This window comes from Bemisia tabaci, chromosome 5, assembly GCF_918797505.1.
Source record: "Bemisia tabaci chromosome 5, PGI_BMITA_v3".
Classification (NCBI taxonomy): domain Eukaryota; kingdom Metazoa; phylum Arthropoda; class Insecta; order Hemiptera; family Aleyrodidae; genus Bemisia; species Bemisia tabaci.
The window spans coordinates 27,853,946-27,872,689 of NC_092797.1; the positions used below are offsets into that span (position 1 = coordinate 27,853,946).

At 39.6% G+C, this 18,744-nt stretch overlaps 2 protein-coding genes across 2 annotated transcripts in view; one reads left to right on the forward strand and one right to left on the reverse strand.

Moving 5' to 3' along the window:
- The window catches only part of LOC109037429 (uncharacterized), a 163,897-nt gene that overhangs the window by 55,956 nt on the left and 89,197 nt on the right, over window positions 1-18,744 (forward strand). The gene's annotated exons all lie outside the window — the stretch shown is intronic.
- The window catches only part of hdly (hadley), a 36,883-nt gene continuing 23,615 nt past the window's right edge, over window positions 5,477-18,744 (reverse strand). Inside the window, exons 2-3 of the mRNA XM_019052091.2 lie at window positions 9,476-9,853; window positions 5,477-7,540 (exon numbers count right to left, since the gene is read on the reverse strand). Of these exons, the coding sequence (XP_018907636.2) occupies window positions 7,060-7,540; window positions 9,476-9,852 (858 nt within the window). The 5' untranslated portion in view covers window position 9,853 and the 3' untranslated portion in view covers window positions 5,477-7,059. The remainder of the gene's footprint in view (window positions 7,541-9,475; window positions 9,854-18,744) is intronic.

Sequence of the window (18,744 nt, forward strand, 5' to 3'; positions counted from 1 at the left end):
GTATAGAATCCAGGAGGCGTAAACCCCATACCTGGAATATCTAATATTTAGCATAAGACTGCTGTGCAGTTAACCACGCGTCCATTAGATCTATTAAACATAAAGGTTAACATTGCTGTAAATCTAGCACTCGCCACACTAGATTTTCGGGAGAATATATACAGCCAATATTATAGATTACGTCTTTCGTATCTTTAGCTGTGCTGCTCACGTAGACCTCGAACACCACCATCAAAAAAGACAAACGGAACCAACACAATATGGAAGTAGAGCCAAGGAAAGGACGCGCGTTGATGACGGCGCAGAGATACAACTATTCGTGCTTGATGGATGTCCGTGTTGCGTCTGCAAAATTGAAGGCGCTTTGGCCCGCGGTGTGAACTCAAAACGTTCCGCACTTTGCTGCCAATGAGGTTTCGCTCAGTTTCTGGAGAAAAACTGAGAACGAAGCCTGATTACGTTTCCTCTATTGTCACTTTTTTCTTATTTTTTCCTCTCTTTTTTGACACTTAGTCACTTACTTTTTCGCCCGATGTAAATATCGCGGTTGTCATTTTTAGAAAGTCAGAAAGTCAGAAACTCTCGAGGGTCAGAACATGACCTTTTTTCAATTCGATGTCTCTGCTTTTAAGATGATGTCTATAGACCTATATCTAAAGTTCGTATGTACAGGTCCTATACGACCCGCGGGGTATGTGTTTTTGGCAAACCTAGGGTCAACATGGTGCGGTTTGGATATCCAAGGATTTAAAGAGTGCATTATTCCCTATTCCTCAAAAAGTAACTTGGTTAATATTCTCTTTGAGGCAGAATTCGATAATTTTCGTAACTATCTGGCATCAATTTACGGCGGCCTATTTTGTTTCCGTGCCTTTCATTCTACCGTGTTTTGAATAGGATTTTCTTGATTAGTGGCTTAGACTTTTTTTCTCAGTTTCGAAGAGTGTGATTGATTGATTGATTGGTTTACTCACAATAGTAATAATAAGACTTTCTTCGCCTACAAGAGAATCAATATTTGTCATTGTTCTGAATACTTTTGCTTAAACTTTGAGCGTTTTCAAGACATATGAAACAAATTGCATTGATTGACTGAGGAGGTTTCATCGAGCATATGCACAGAGCACATGCAAGGGTGGAAAGGCTCCCTTTTTCAACCGGGTGGTTGTTAAAGGTAATTCTTCTCCTCGTTTTAGATACAAATCTCACTCTGTTTAGTCCTATGCTTGTCTCATTTCTTTTCCACTAAATTTTCTCATTTTCTCTTTCTTCATTTGTGTTAGAGAACACAAATGAGTTGCGTCATAGAAAAATAATTTTTGAGTCAAGGAAGTGACTTTATTAAACCGAGTAAAATTTTACTTGTAACGACGAAAACACCCATGTCATTATGTCGTATTTTCAGTTATCACCAACATAAATACATCTTCATCTGAAAGTATAACCCTCCGTTTTGACAGCTAAAATTCAAATCTGCATTGTTTTGTCCTAATCTGTTACACTAAAATTTTCCAAACATGCAACGAGGAATTCTTTCCGTGCAAGGAAAAGAAAGTTTTTTGTTGTTGTTATTATGAATGCAACTGTTCTCAATGGGATCACTTGTCTCTGAGAAAAGCAAAAGAAAAAAAAAAAAAAACAAAAAAAACAAAAAAGTCAAAAATCAAAAAACCAATGAGCCAAAAAAGCAAAAACCAAAAAAAAGCAAGAAATTAAAAAATGTCCACCCAGATCAGATCCACGTTAAAAACGAATGTACTGTCATTTAGGTATCTGTTCATTTAGCCACGGCTCATTTAGCCACGTGGTGAACTGCAACAAAAATTATTGCAAATTGCCACAAACTCTGGGTGCTGTGTGGCTAAATGAAACAAGAAAAATTAGTGTGGCTGAATGCAACAAAAATTGTTGCAGTTAGCCACAGTCTTTGTATCCGGAGGAATTATTGACCACATGCGTCCAGATCTCCTTCCTTAGATTAGGTCATTAGGTGAGGCAAGGCTATGTTAGGTAAGGTTAGGTTAGGTTAGGTTATGTTAGGTTAGGTAAGGTTAGGTTAGGTTAGGTTATGTTATTTTAGGTAAGGTTAGATTAGGTTATATTATGTTAGGTTAGGTTAGGTTAAGTTAGGTTAGGTTAGGTTAGGTTAGGTTAGGTTAGGTTAGGCTAGGTCAAGTTCGTTTCGATTAGTTTCGGTAACGCTGCAATGTAGATACTTGGTTTTATCCTTTGGCCATGTGGCTAACTGCAACATATTTAGTTGCACTTTGCCACGTTTGCCACACTAATTTTTCTTGTTTCGTTTAGCCACATAGCACCTAAAATCTGTGGCAAGATGCAACATTTTTTGTTGCATTTTGCCACGTGGCTAAATGAGCCGTGGCTAAATGAAACGTAATCGTCATTTAAACCAAATAAAAACTCGTTAGAATCAAGTATCCAATCCGTCTGATTCAAAAAGCTGTTCGCATTGTTACACATAATAAAAATTCCTTTTTACCCGAGTACGGAGGGCCAACTGCAACTGGTCCGTGAAACCGGTAATAATTCACCGCAATCTTCGTTGAATTTTAACAAACCAGAATAAGACACAAAAGGGACTGTTAGTCATTCTGCAGGAGTCACAGTTACTCAGCGACTACCTTCTCATTGTTCAAGTTTCGGAGGAAACATTTAAATTAATGAACGAACCGCCGAACGGACGGGACCTAACGAAATTAAATAATTTATCATCCTGGCTCCGGCTCAAAAGCTTTACGTTAAAAATGAGAATTTCAGATATTTCGATTTAAGTCGCATTCCCTCTTCTTTTCTCAATCAATCTTTTCCAGTCCCACTTTTTCCTGCTCTTCTTTATCTGTTTTTTGGAGGATAGTGTACATTTTTATTGAAGGTTGGTAAACAGAAACTAAAAATTGCACAAAATCTGAATGAAAAAAAGATCGAACATTTTTCTCAAGGTAATAAATATGACATCGGTCATCTGCTGTAAATATGTGTATTCAAAATCACAATAGTACGCTACAAGTGAAGATGTAAACTGTTTCGAAATTCAATGGTGAAACTTTCAAACCACGTATCTCGGTTTGCGACGTTGCAGGCTTCCTATCATACTTCATCATTTAAATGTAAAACTACTCAACGTCAATTCTTGAGAATTTCGGTGATTTTTTTTCACTGTGAGAAGAAAAATCTGTGAAAACTTCAATGAAAAATGTTGATTTGGTGTTCTTAAAAAAAGAAAATGGCAGTGGAGATTTTTAGTCACCGCAAACGAGCTACGTGATCTGGTAGTTTCACCGTCTAATTGTTCTTATCAGCCGGGAATTATCTTAAAACTTTTTTCTCTCTTCTTCATGAGTCTTTAAAATGAATGAGGAAATTCATTCATTCGGAATGAGCATGGGCGTTCTTCCCAAATCATATCGTTTTACGAAGTTTTAATTTAACTAGGGGGCTGCCACTGCTCCCCTCGCCATTTTGCGCCCCCACCTCCCGGTTTTCGCGCCTTTAATATAAAACAAGAGGAAATTTATTAATCAAATTTTCTGACCAAACTTCATCATTAACCACATTATTCGAATCAACTTCCCCTATTTTTTTTAAATTTTAATGTCATGCTTTGATGTACATCTTGATAGTGCACCGTAAAGTTGCCCGTTGCTAAAAACGGGTAGATGAATTTAAAGATCGATTTGATTGAAACTTTGACCCTGGGATTTATAGAACGCCGTTGCAAATGCAAAAGAGAGGGAAAACTGGGTTTGATGGAAGACAAGAAGAAAACTAATATTTTTACCAATATCTATTTTGGTAAGAGTGGGGGAAAGCAGGAAGGGGATGCGTGCTGGAAAAGAAGGAAAGCCCAGATTGTCACATGCTCAGCGTGACATGTACTCTGCTTTACTAAGGAAAAATGCCGTATAAACATTCGAGAGTTGCCAAATTTCCTCCGGTTAAAATATTACTTTTGAGGAAAGTTATGAATATTTTTCCTAGATGTTTTCAGGAACTTTAGGTAAATTACGAAAAAGATTATCTGAGGAATTTGAAGAAGAATATCTATAAATTCACTAGGAGATTCGAGTTTTATCAAAGGAAATTCGGCAACGCCTGAAGGCCCATACGGCGTTCTTCCTTAGCACTGCAGTATTACCCTCATGATTTTATATTATAGGGTATGATAAGTCCTACATTTAGAAATATTTTACGCCAATGGGAAACAATGGTGCAGAGAGGCACGTTGAATTCTTCTAGAGAGTAATATATTAATCCCCTTGTTCAAAACGTAAAAAAAAAACAGCTCGTTTTTAAGGGTAACATTTAAAAAAATGAAATTTTTTTCATAATATGGCAACTTCGAGCCCGTGTTTGCACTGCTGTGAAACAAATGAGTATCAAAGGAGACCCAACATTTTTCTACATGTCCGCCTGTTTTTATTTATTTGTGCCCGAGTGACGGAGTGAGGGTATGCCGCACCCTTTTCTGCTAGAGTGAGGGGTCATGCCGAGAACAGCGAGGTAGATTCCATTAAGTCGATACTCGAACCCTTCTCCTGTCTCACGCTTTATCTTAATAGTTTTTTAATCCAGACCGAGAAAATTTTACTTTCCCTACAACTCTGGTAATTCTAATATTTTTAAACGGCAAGCATATCTATTTTTGGTTCTGGTTGTGATTGGATTCAGAAGATGAGTATCAATTTGTCGAAAACATCACTTATTTCCGGTTTTCCGGTATCTCATTTCCAAATCAATACTTTGCCAAATAGCTTTTTTAATGATGGAACTTTCAATCGTCAGCCCGAGGCATGTCCATACTTTTTTAGGTGGATCGATGATTGTGTGCAGAAAGTCAAGGCTAATAATCCCTGTAGAGTCATTCATTTAATAGGCACATTCCTATCAGAAATATTTGTTCACTTTTTATGATACTTCTCTAATACTGTCATCAATTGTCACAGTTGAAACCAATTAAAATCCGCGGAAGGTAATTTGCAAAACCCCAGATGTAACCCCTTTGGCTGCTAACTAATTGGTGCAGGATTATGCCGCGTACTAAAGTCTTATAATTGTAAAAAGTTTCTGAGTAAGCCCATTAAAAATAAAATGAAAAAGCTTCGAAAGTTGCGGCACTTCCTCAATTGAGCGTCAAGTACTCACATATTTGAAACACTGGGTCACTCTGTATGTTTCTCCAATTGGCACGGAAACATAAACTTAAGTAATAATGAAGCTAGGTAAGCTGTAACAGATAAGATAAAATACAAATACGGTCCAGAGAAAGTTTTAATGAAGATTTGCTGGTAAGTTTTTAACTTTAATGCTCTCCACGGATGTCCATTAAATTCCGGCGCGTGTCTGAAGAAGTTTTTATTGTTATTATTATTTTTAACTAAATCTGTTACGTTAGGACATTCATCTCACCAGTAATGACTAACTGCTTCCGCAGATATCTTTGCGAGTAAGAAAGATGTTGATTTTCGTAGGAATTTAATGAAAAACTTGGGAATACAGAAATTACATACAAACTGTACAGTCACACAACTATACAAACTGACGATCTTAATTTAGATCAAATCGGGACATCTTCAAGATGACAGTGATTCCCGATTAGAGTCTCGTGAAAAAATTAGGCACGTGACTTTCTCTTTAAAAATAAATCTGAGCAAATTAAATATTCAAAAATGTATTAGAGCCTGCTTCTGAGCATTAATTTCATATTTTTCCGAAACTGCGACACTGTTGATATAATTATCGGTAAACCATTCAAGACTGAACTTACCGGTTGGAATTACGGATACATTCGTAATTTATTACCTTACCGACAAGATCTAAGTTGTGTTCATGATACAATTATTCTAATTAGAACTTAATTGAGAGTCAGTGAAAATGAATTCACCAACGTATTGGAGTATTTACAGTCATGGATGTCATGGAGTGAATTCAAAACTAAAGCTTACTCTGCATGGTCCACTTGGTAAGGCCTATACTACATATGTATATTTTTACAATTTTTTTATATAAGCTTACAGAGAAGCTTCATTGGTATTTTTTTAATTATTTTTTTTTAAAGGCTCATTGTGAATATGACTGGATTGCTTGACGCTTTTCATTATGACAGCATTAAAGTTCAGAGTATTTTTGCATGGAAAAAATCAACACAAATTTAATCGAATCAGTCAAACTGCATTTTACACAATGCCTAATTTTCTCTCGTTCTATTTTTTCAATAGAGAACTTAATAACTAAACGCGTTTGAACTTTCTGTGAATTCACCCTACATTATGAAGAGAATATACTCACAGTTTACAAGTCTCAGTGTTACTTACTTTTCTGTTCAAAAAATAGAAACTTAGAGAATTAGACAGCGTTTGATGTAGTCGGCCCATTGAAAAAAAGTGTTCGGGGTTATCCCCTAAAATTGCGGTACTGCCCCAATTTGTTAGATGATACGGGCATTTCCCATTTATTGTGGTAGTATCGCTATGTTTCGGTTAGTAACCTAATTCATTGGAGTATTACAACAATCAATGTCGGTACTATCATAATTAATTAGAAATTTCCATATAATATCCAACAGTTGGGGCTTAACCTATGAGCCTTTTTTTCCGCGCCTGCGGGCCGATCATTGAAATTTATAGACAAAACTATAGACAAAGAAGACATAAGAGTAAAGAGCGATCCTATTGGTTGAAATGGGTGGTTCTTATGGACTAAGGGGGTAAATGATGAACTAACTATCGGGTCTCTCGTGGGGTGCCGTTATAGTTAGTCCATTACCTACGTCCTTTGTCCATTGCGACCACCCGCTTTTACCGATAGGATCCCTCCATGTCCCTTTTGTCTTCTTTGTCTAGCTTTGTCTATCAATTGGACGCATTTCTGTCAAACGGAACTATGTGCATTATGTGAGCCCTGGTATGCATGTATTCTTATGGGTCTCAGGGCTCATGTCTTAATGCACATAGGTCCGTTTGATAGAAATACGTCCAATTTCAATAATCAGCCCGCTGATTCCATTGACCTCTGTCCGTTTGAAGGGCGGGCTGGCGGGCACTAGGCCGGGGCTGCAGCAGCGGCAGCGGGGGTGGTAGCCTCGGTGCTAGCGGGGGCAGCGGTGGTAGTGGTGGCGTTCTCGGGGCCCTTGTAGAAGGCGGCGAGCTCCTGGACGGCGGTGGCGACGACGTCCTCGGAGCAGGGGTTCATGTCCCAGAAGGCGCCGTAGCAGCCGAGCATCTCGAAGCAGGGGTAGCGGACGTGGTAGTTGAAGGGGGCGCAGCAGGAGGCGATGGCGAGGGCGCACCTGGCCGGGCCGGGGGCGTCCGAGTTGCTCAGGAACTTGAGGCCCACGTCCTGCGGGGGCGCCGTCCCGTTGGGCTCCGTTCCGTTGGAGCAGGTCCGCGGCTGCACCACCATGAACAGCTCGTACGGGTACTGCTGGAACCCGTAGCCGAAGTTTGAGGGTCGGCGCGGTGGCGAGAGAGGGGTCAGCGGGTTCGAGTAGAAGAACGGGTCGATCGCTGATGGCCCGATGAACCTATCCATCGGCAAAAAACAAGAAGAACAAATTAAAGAGTGGTTCGGTAACTGTGAAATTGACGGATTTATGCTAACTGCGGACTGATTGTTAAAATTGGTATAGACAAAGCGATACACAAAGGAGATAATTGGGATATCGCCGGTGTAAGTCGGCAATCGCATATAACTCGGCTCGCGACGTCGCAGACTTGCTGTCATACTTTATTTTTTTAATGGATAACTACTCAACGGCAATTCTTTAAAACTGCTGTGATTTTTCTTCTCTGTGCAAAAAAAATTCTGCATAAACTTTAAGGAATGATGTCGATTTGTTCTCCTTTAAAAAATAACATAGAGGCGGAGATTTTCAGACACCGCAACCGAGTTGAGTGATTGCCGACATATACCGTCGATATGGAGGGATCCTATTGGAGGAAAAGTGTGGTTGCAATGGATGAAGACGATAGGTAATAGACTGACTAACGACAATCCAAGGGATACCCGATAATTAGTCTATCATTTTCTCCCTTAGTCCACAGAAACCACCCATTTCAACCAACAGGATCGCTCCAGCCTCCCTATGTCCTCTTCGTCTGTCGCTTTATCTATCAATTCCAACAATCAGCCTGCAGGAACCAAGTGGAAATGGATTAAATCGAAAAAAGCAATGGCTCTGCGGGTTAATTGATGACATTGGTAGTCAAAGCGATAGACAAAGAAGACAAAAAGGATATGGAGGGACCCTCTCGATGGAAGCGGGTGGTTGCACTTCTTCGACACCTCTTGTTATTCTATAGCCGCCACCCCCTCCCCCATGCCTTCAAGAACCACCTATTTCAACCAAAATGATCGCTCCATACTCCTTATGTCTTCTTTGTCTATCAATTTCAACAATCAGCCTGTTCTTGCACGCAAGAGATACAACCGTGTGGATAAGCATTATTAATAATTTATGTAAAATGGCACGAAAATTACGGTGGTTACATTTAGAGATTGAAATTCAATTCTTCGTGTGCAATTTGCGTGGTTCGATACATACTGTTTCGAATTTTTCAAACTGATTCAAACTACTGTGAGCCTTTGAAAATTTTAAGTTTCAAGATTACCCTTATCTTGCATTATTATACTGAGAAATTATGGGAGAAGCGCGCAATGTATAACTATGGAGGCTTGAAGCGTTTTGGGGTTTCGACCGTGAAGCAGTCAGGGTGCGTAGCCTCCTGATCTAGTAGTACCTCCTGAAATAGTACAAAATCATACAAATCTAGGCTTAATAAGTGGATGGAAAATTGAGAAAATTTAAAGACTGGAAATAAAATTAATGACCTGATGACCTGTGGGATGACCGAGTTTTGTGGCGATCAGGCGTCGCACATAGCGCCAAGGAGCGCTATAAAAGCGACTCATGTATGTATGTAAATAAAATTAAAATATCATTTTGGATTTTTAACCCATAGAAGAGGGACCAAAGATTCCATGTTTTAATTCTTTTCCTCTTAATGTCGAATAGTAATATCGAAGCGGCCGATTTTTAAACCTGACATATACGAAATAAAACCTTGCAAGAGGTGAAGAAAAATTGCCAAAACGGACGTGAAATTCGATATTGTCATCTTAATATTGGTAACGTTGGGGAATACAGTTTTGGCTCATTTAAAATTGGACCGCTTTAAACAGAAAGGAACCAAGCCACATCAGCTATTGTCAAATTTAATTGGGCTATTTAATTTTTTTACATGAAAACGGGTGGGCGGATTTTCGTGCAAATTTCAGTAAATTTTCTATACAGTACGAAGAAAATTCCTTAAAATTCGCAAAGAAATCCGCACAAACGTTCTCTCGTAAAAAATTAAACTGCTCATTTAAATTTGGCAATAGTTGATGTGGCTTAGTCTCTTCCTGTTAAACGCGGTCCAATTATTCAGCACAATATTCAATGTCTAAAAAATGGAACCTTTGGGCTCTTGTGGCGTCAGCCTCAGCGTCCTTGGATTCCTTCTTGTCCTCTTCACCGGGCGGGATGGAAGTTTTCGGCGGAGAAACCTCGCCCGGAGGAACGAATCCTTTTGACGATGGGTTTAGGAACCAAGACCATGGCGAGGGATCCTCTCCTTCCTTGGGCATCGGGGGAGGAACGAATGGGTTCTCCAGGTCCTCCTCACTTGGTTCCATGAACGAAAATGGGTTCTTCTTGTGAAATTGGTCGGTTTTGAACAATTTCGTCGGTTTTTTCGTGGGTTTCGGCTCGAAATCCTCCATAGCGTCTACCAAGAAGGCAAACATCGATACCGATATTATCGACGCCAAAAGCGCCGCACTGTTGGATTGCATTCTGAAACAAAAAATTATACGTTCTCTCAATGATTTTTCACTTTAGAACCCTTTTAAGATGATACATTCTCATGCACCAATAATGCATTCGGTAAAGCTATGTACGGGACTAATATTTACAGTACGATGTGGGCAACACTATAAAACACTGAGCGACTTGATTTTGCGTTGTTTTTGAAAAGAAAGTCGAAGTTTTTCGGATCCTTTTAATCAAAAAAGACTAGGAAATCAAGCTGGACTTGAGGTTTTTTGGCTCTTAATTTTCCTTTAACTGGAAGGCAGATTTTTTACTTTCATGCAGGAAAAAATTCCTGCCCCCCAAAAAAGAAAGAAATTGGTATTAGTATAGTAAGTGTAGTATTAGCAGTGGTAGTAGTGGTAATAATAGTAGTGATAGTAGTAGTTGTAGAAGTAGTAGTAGTAGTAGTAGTAGCAGCAGTAGCAGTAGTAATAATACTACCATACTACTGGTAGTGGTATTTGTCCATTTGAAGGGGTGCCTTTAGCAGCTACAAATAGGTATATCAATAAATCATATATATCTTATCATTTGCTTAATTTCATTCTTTATCATGGTCATGTTAAACTTGTTACTAGTTTCAATAATAGTTGTGTCAATGAAAATTGCTAAACGCATTCTAACGCTGCAATTAAGGTACAGGGCTTCTTACAAAAGACAGAGAGAAAGATAAAATGAAAAAAATAAAATTTTTAGATTACACAATGTCTGCTAGAATAATACAGAGGGCAAGCAAATATAAAAGAAAGAAATAAAATGAACGACTTTAAAAGAATATGGTGTAAAATTCAAACTTATTTTTAACGTAAACGAATAAGAGCGCATTTAAAAGAACCATAAAAAGTATGAATTTACATTACCATACGGTTGCAAGGCTCAACATTATTTTTAAAATAATTATCAAAAATATATGTGTACATTTCTTTAAATGCATACATTTCAAAGAGGAAATCAGTGCATTTTATTGAGCCTCCGCAAGTTACATACGATGTCGCTGAAAGCGGTAGCCGGTGAGTCACAACATTCTGCAGGGCAAAAGACCTCGAAATAAAAACCGATTAACTTCGGAGTCATGTTTTTCATCACAAACAAATATGAGCACACTGTCGGCGAAATGAAATGCCCTGAGTAAAAATCCGAACTCTCCGAAATGAACTTCGCAAATTCGCGGACGAAAGACTGCGGCCAATTTCTTCGTTTCTCTTCAAGCGAAAAAAAAAAAAAGAAAGAAAGAAACAATGCCAACCGAAATATTCAGGTTTCAACCCCGCGATCCGGAGACAGCCCGGGAACAATTCCCCACCAAAGATGTGTTTATATGAGTGAAAATGAAAATGCCCCATCTCGGACTCGACGTTTTTCGGGTTACTTGAGAGCGCTGTTGCCGATTCGTCGGTGAAATCCCCTCTTGAAGTAGATTTAAACGCGAAACTTTATTATTTTCCGACCAATTAGGCGGCGGCAAGAGTCGTGGAACGTTCTGGGGGCGCAAATTGAAACAAAGAGTCAGCGAGGTTGCGCGCAGAATGGGAAGTTGCAACGTGGACCCTGTGTAAATGTGTCAGTTGACCTACTATTCAAAATATGAGCTTGAAGAGGACAATTGAACACATCTGTACGCTCGTTATATTCTCCTTTGCCAAATTTAAATCCTCCACTCGGAAGTTCCTTCCGGGTAGGATATGTGTAAACGCGCTCCATGTCACCGACAAAAATTTCCGGTGCCTCATTCCATTAACTAGAAATTATTTTTGGGGTCCAAACGAAAGTAAATGACGTCTGCATTACATGTGCATGAGCATTTGACATTTGTGGAGCATGTCGGAGATTAGTTTTTATGAGTTCACAGCGGGTCCCGTAGAGTTTCACGCAAGAAATAGAGTTAGGAAACTGACTATTCCAGGGCAAATCCAGATTTTCAATAACGATTACTCTCATAAAACGGCCTGTTTCGAATTTTCTTCCACTCTTTCCGATTCAGGACTAATTTTCTCATCGTTTAAAAAAAGCATTGATTACCACTTTTTGAATACTTCAATCCAAACGGGGTCATATTACGATTTACCAATTTAAAGTCTGCAATTTTCAACGAAGAACTCCCCCCCCCCCCCCTTGAGGTTAATTTAAACATGTTTTAAATGGAATGGAAAGGAGAGATACTGACTTGTTAAATCGAAAACTTTGGGTTAATTTCATAAGAATTTCAGTTAAGAAACGTGAAGTAACGGAACATTGATGACATCGCTTGGATACAACTAAGCCTGCTCAAAGGATGTCCTTATTGCGTCGAAAGAAATGAAGGCGCTATGACTTTCCTTACAGTGCAGCGGTGCTGCGAATGCATATAATGATATAATGGCAAGTTTTGCTTACATTCATGGTAATTTTTTCAATTTAGACGAATAGTAGGAGTTAATTATCGACTTCGTTGGATGTATTTATGAAACAAACTCAGCAAAAAATCCAGTCATGTCAACAGTGACTCTAGCCTAATGATATAAGGAAAGCCTGTAAAAGGCAACCGTTTTCGTTGTCATATCCTGAGGGAATGAGTTATTATTTAATGAAAAGGAAGTTTTGAAAGCCCTTTTCAATTTTTTTAAACAAAAGAATCCATAAAATATAACTAATCCTTATTTTTTCCAAAAAAATCAATTTCAGCTGCAGAACTCAATATTTTTAAAATTCCTCCTCCTCCCTTCCACACTTATTTCAACTACGCCAACCTTCCCAATTGTGTGGTGTTTTAGGTTGAAGCTTTAAAGCACCCTCAACACCATTGCCCTCGACCACTTGACACCAAGACTCGAGTTAGGAGATTTCCCTTGGGTGAAGTAGGATCATATACTCTCTGAAGAGTCTGAAATTGAACGGCTATATCCAGTTATAATTTTTCATGGGAACGCAGGCCCTCGGAGCTTCCCCTATTACGTCCATGTTTCTTGTGCGCAAATAAAGAAATCTGATGGATAACATTTCAGGAATGCACTATAATTTGTACTGCGCAGAGTCTCACACATGAAGGGCTTGGAGGACAAGGCGCATAAGTGCAGTTGTTGCTAATTCGAAGAATACGTGTTTGAAGTTTCGAAATTACATAGATCCTTATGGCGGAACAAAAGTTCAGGCTGACTTTTTGATGCCTAAAAATTCGAATTTGGGAGCGAATTTTCCATAGAAAGTGCATTCAGACTAGTTGCATTTGATATCATTAATATCTCAATTTTTTCAAGAACTGCACTAATGCGCCTTGTTCTTCAAGCCCTTCATATGTGGTAAAACTTTTTTGAGATGTCTTATCATAAAACTCGATTTATCTCCGCAGTGGTGTGGACAAGGGGGGGGGGGGCGGCACATAGGGTAGACATGAGGGAGTCCAGACCCCCCTCCCCTTAGCCTTGTTAAGTCTACCTTTTTTTTACTTATGGAGGGTTTGGAGGTCAGACATAAAATATTATCAGGGACGTACACAAAATAATGTAAATTTACCGTCACGGACCCCCTGAACCCCCCACCCCTTTAAAGAATTCCTAGCTGCGCCACTGCGTCTCCGTATTTATTTTTTACCAAGACCGAATTTCTGGCAACAGCGTGCTACTTGGGGAGGTTCATTTATGCGTCACATACTTTACCCTCGACCTTTACGTCGCCCCACCCCTATTTTTCATGCTTGTTTGTCCCCTTGTATTTTTTCCGTTTTGTTTCTCAAAAACAGAGAAAGGGTATTCAGAGCGCAGACGGACATCGAAGCTGCGTCTAAAAAATACGCAGGTATTCTTTATGTTGTAAAAAAGTTCGTGTGAGGCGCGGAGCGCTGCGTCGGAACTAAGGCAAACCACTCCATTCTGTGGTTTATCTGCTCGGGGTTTATTTGAACAAATGATTTATTGTCCTCGATGGCGGAGGACGTGCTAAACTTTTGCTTCAGCTCAAGTTATACTCCCTTGTTTAGTTTCATGCAGGGACGGAGCCTTTGCTTTTTTACGCTCGAATCAACCTGATATTTCGTCTGGTGTTCCTCGGGAAAAAAGTGTATTCTGAAATATACCAAGAAAACAATATAACTAACGATTGCGCCGTTCTTTCAGGTTCACTTTCAAAAGGAACAACATGACGGGTGCTAGAATAGGTGCTAGAAAATCTTCTGGAATTTTCAGATTAAAATGATCATCTTAAAAAAAAAAAAAAAAAAAAAAAAAAAAAAAAAGTTTACGCAGATGATAATCAATTTATTATAAACCGAGTTTCTGAGCCTGCGACGTCCAAAATTCCTGTCAGAAGTTACATTTCTCTAGGATGACTAATTTATTGAGCAAAATTCTGTTCATAATTTTTTGCGTCTTTTCCAAAGTATTCTCTCAATTTTTTCACCCGCACGCCTTGTGATATTTTCCTGATAGGAGAAAAAAGCATCGAATATTTTTAATTATCAAAATCAAGAAACACACATTCAAAACTACCTTCGATATTGATCACAATGCTTCATAATGCCGTAACAGATATCATGGTATAACGTCCTATTGACCAATTAATTGAGCTACGACACTGAGTAGAATGAACCGATTTGCAGAATGAACCTTCTTAGGCAGTACTTGATTTCCCATTTTCAAAATGACAGTGAAAGGAAATTTTCAACGTTGAGGGGTGATATGTGAGTTTTCCTAATCTTAAAATAGATACGCTTAGTCATAATCGATCAGAATTCTCGCTAGGCATAATCAGAACTCGGAAAGTAATTTAGATGTGCCCAAATTTTCTGACTTTGTAGCGTGATATTGAGGAGTAGATCAAACCGCAATGAATGCAGAGGTAGTAGAATCATAGTGGAAACTTAATAGTCAAATTTTGTAAAGTTCAATTTCAAATTAGACGCTTGAATATGACAGTCTATAGGTAAGCAATTGAACCATCAAGAACTATGCAATCGCACAGCCCTGCTCAATGTTCCACTAGCCTGCGGGCTAATTATTGAATTTGATAGACAAAGCTATAGATAAAGAAGACAAAAAGGATATGGAGGCATCCTATTGGTGGAAGAGGGTGGTCGCAATGGACAAAGAAGGTCTAAGGACAAGGAGGACAAAGAATAGACGAACTAACGGCAACACACGAGAGACCCCATAGTTATAATATGTAGCTTTTTAGTTATAGTCCATCATTTTCTCCCTAAGTCTGTGAGAACCACCCATTTCAACCGATAGCTCCACTCCATACTCCCTATGTCTTCTTTCTCTATAGATTTGTCTATAAATTTCAATAATCAGCCCGCAGTATCACTTCGTTTCTATTATTCCAAAGAAACTTCCTGGATGGCTCCTAGATGGAGCTGCACTTAAGAGCTAATGATCAAAAAGACAGAACTCTGAATGACGAACGAGAATTCGGAGGAATTAAGGTGGAGATGAAATTATTCCCGGCGAGAAAAGCTCTCCGCTGTCTCTCGACATTTTCAAAATAGCTCGTATCGCAAAATTTTAATAAAACGTGACTAAATAATTTAATCACGGCAAGACTTGAGAAAAGCGGTACGGAAACGGTTAATAACTACTGCAAAGGCGCATATTTTTGAGGGCTTCTGTAATTCGCTTCTGTCAAGCTAGTCGCTCTGGAATTTCCCCGTCGTGAGGTATCTTGTCGCTGCGTTGCCATTCACTTTGTCGTCAAAATCTACCTCGCGGACATAGGATTTTCCACTAAACTTTATTCTTTGACAAATTTTATAATTATAAAACAAAACGGTTCGATTGCACTCAGTGGCGTGGTGTGCTTTGCGATCCACCGATTAATTTGCCATTTAAACCTATGGAAAGGGATCGGTAAACGAGGTGTTTCCAACGGATCCCTTAATAATCGATTCTTTACCAAAGCTTCAAATGGAGAAATATCGATAATCGATCGTTCACGCCACGCCACTGGTCACGAACCGTCATCCACTTCGAAAATAATAAAAGTCCAAATGATTTTGTATCGAAAATGTGTTCGAAAACCCGAGTTATGTAAAAAGTAACGCAAGAATACAAATATTTTTATCAGTGTATCTGAATATTTCCTTTAAAAGTTCATGGTCTGGTTCACTCGAGGTTAACAATGGAGATGTTGCATGTGGGAGGAATTTGCGATTTGACTGTTGATTCTTCTGTAAAAGTTCGCGAGAAACACGATGGTGCCACTGGCTTTCTCTGGAATCAACTCCCAAGCTCAAAAAATGCTCTCAAGTTAAGGCTAATATGGAGGGGATATCCCACGCTATCCTGAGAGTCCACCTCTACATCAAGACAAACTCTCCATGCAAAGATAGGGAGCAAATAATTGACGGGGCTGTCGTGTTTTCAGTTTTGGAGTCCCTAAATAAAGTGGCAGCCCTGCTAATGTATTTGCTCCCTAACTTTGCATGGAGAGTTTTTCTTGATGTAGAGGTGGACTCTCAGGATAGTGTGGGATATCCCCTAAATTTAGGCCTCACTTTGAGACCTTTTTTTGAGCTTGGGAGTTGATTTCAGAGAAAACCAGTGACACCATCGTGCTTCTCGCGAACTTTTACATAAGAATCAACAGTCAAATCGCGAATTCCTCACACATGCAACATCTCCATTCGGGGAATGTAACGGTTTGATGGATTATAGATGATATCACAGGCAAATTTTATATTTTCACCGAAAGCGGCAACATCGAACGGCATCTCCTTGGTCGGTGTGAGCAAAGGGAACTATTCGGTGTTCGCGAACGAATCCGTCCTCTGTCGTCGGGGATGAATGTTCGATGCCGGGAGTGGAGGGTGAGTGCGGAGGACATGAGGGTTGCCCGGCCGCCGCCGAAATTCGATATTCATGGGGTCGAATGAAATTCGTTACGATTTTGCGAATATCATTGGCTGCAAGTTGTCGGAGTCAAGAGAGGAAAGCTCTCGCGACGACGGACGAGCCGGAGGGTCGAGGGGGGCTGGAAGGGGGGGGCGGACTCCAGAAAGCTCTTGTTTATCTTTCAACCTGGTGTCCTCGGCTCTTTAAAGACACACACCCTTTACTTTAGTTTTCCCGAGCAATGTTTCAGCTCCACCCTGCGTCTCGTGTTTTGACCCCGTCTGATTATTTTCCGCGCCAAGTTCCCGCTCCTGGAGTTGGAGCCGCGCGCTTATCATTGCACTCACTTCGGATAAACGTATCCGGGTTGTTTTCTTACCCGCCCCGCCCCTCCCCCCCAATTCCTCTCATCCTGCACCTCCGCGTCACGCACCGAGTAAAAGAAATCGCGAAAATAGACTAAATCGTAACTCCGTAACTCGATTTTCCGATCCGAGGGAAAACATAACCTCAAATTGAAATTTAACCTCAATCGTGTCAGTTAAATTTAGTGCAGGCAACTGTTTCATGCCGGAGGATTGAAGGGAAAACATCGAATACAAAAGCAAAATGTTGATGGAGTTAGGCAAAATGGCCTTCGAAGTGGTGGAAATAAAATTAGATCACTTTACCAACCCTGGTAAAAATTGGCAGTAGAATCTGTGTTCCAAAATACCATAGACCTGCAGCCGGCTGTAAGATTTCCAATCGCTTCTATGGCCGGCAACACAATTTCTTATAGTCTTTTATAGCCGATAGCGATTAAGCAACAGCCTGGCGATAAAGTGTATGCTAAACGATACTAATTACGGATGCTAGGACTTAGTGAGTTTTTGGACTACCGCTCTCCTTTTTGGCCGTAGTATCTTGATTTATTTTGCGAGAAAAGCTGCGTACTTTTGAAGGATGACTGCAATTTTTAATACGTTGGAGCGCCTTCAATTTCGAATGATACTGTGCAATACCTCTGGTGTGAAATAGTTGCTTCTAGCGCCGTGTTACGCTGCGGCGCGGCTCGGCGGGCGGGCAGCCAGCGCTAGACGCGCATTGGCGCCTACAAACCTAACATGGATACTTCACGCATTGCGCAATGCGTGAAGTATCCCTGTTAGGTTTGTAGGCGCCAGTGCGTCGCCGCTCCGTTTTGTGTTAGGCTCTAATATTTAACTCGTGGAGTCAGCGTTTTTCAACTCATGACTTTGAAATGTTTGCACACTCTGTATGGATTATTCTCATTTAATTGATGAAAAAAATATGTAGTAAAGGAAAATATAATGTGCGTTTTGTAAATATTAAGGAGATTCCGCACAAACTTAAGGATTTACAAAGCACACAAATTTCTACACAATTTCTTATAGCCTTTTATAGCCGATGGCGAAAAAGCGACAGCCAGGCGATAAAGTGTAAAGCCGGGCGATAGGAACTATAGCCCGGCAGTCCAATTTTTTATCGCTTCGTGTAGCCCGGCCGTATGATTTTTTCCACTTTCTACAGCCAGCTATATGATTTTCTATCGCCTTTTTCAGTCGGCCATAAGAACTCCTATGGTATTTTGAAACGCAGCTCCTATCGCCAATTTTTACCAGGGAAAGTTCAGTTGAGTTAGTTTTCAAGTAGCTTGACGCCATTTGGCGCAAAAAAAAAAAAAAAAAAAAAAAAAAAAAAAAAAAAAAAAAAAAAAAAACCATCTAAAACTTACAAATTAGACCCTTTTGAAAGCACTCTAAATTTAGAAAAGAAAACTGAGTATTAGTAAAAGCTAAGCACCAGGAAATGAAAATAAAAGTCACTATTTCCGATGGGGTATCGCGCGATTCTACCTTAAGAGCGCATTTTCCTAATTCCATTATTACGGGAATTAATTCATTTCTTCATATACTTGCTTTAGGGAGCCTCTTTAGATTTCCTCTGTACTTGTAGTTGAATTAGTAACCAATTTACAAAAGTGCGTCCAAGTGTTTCTTACAATCAAAATTTCATGTGTTTAATGAGTTTTTAATAGATTTATGACCGGTCAATGACTAAATTCTAATA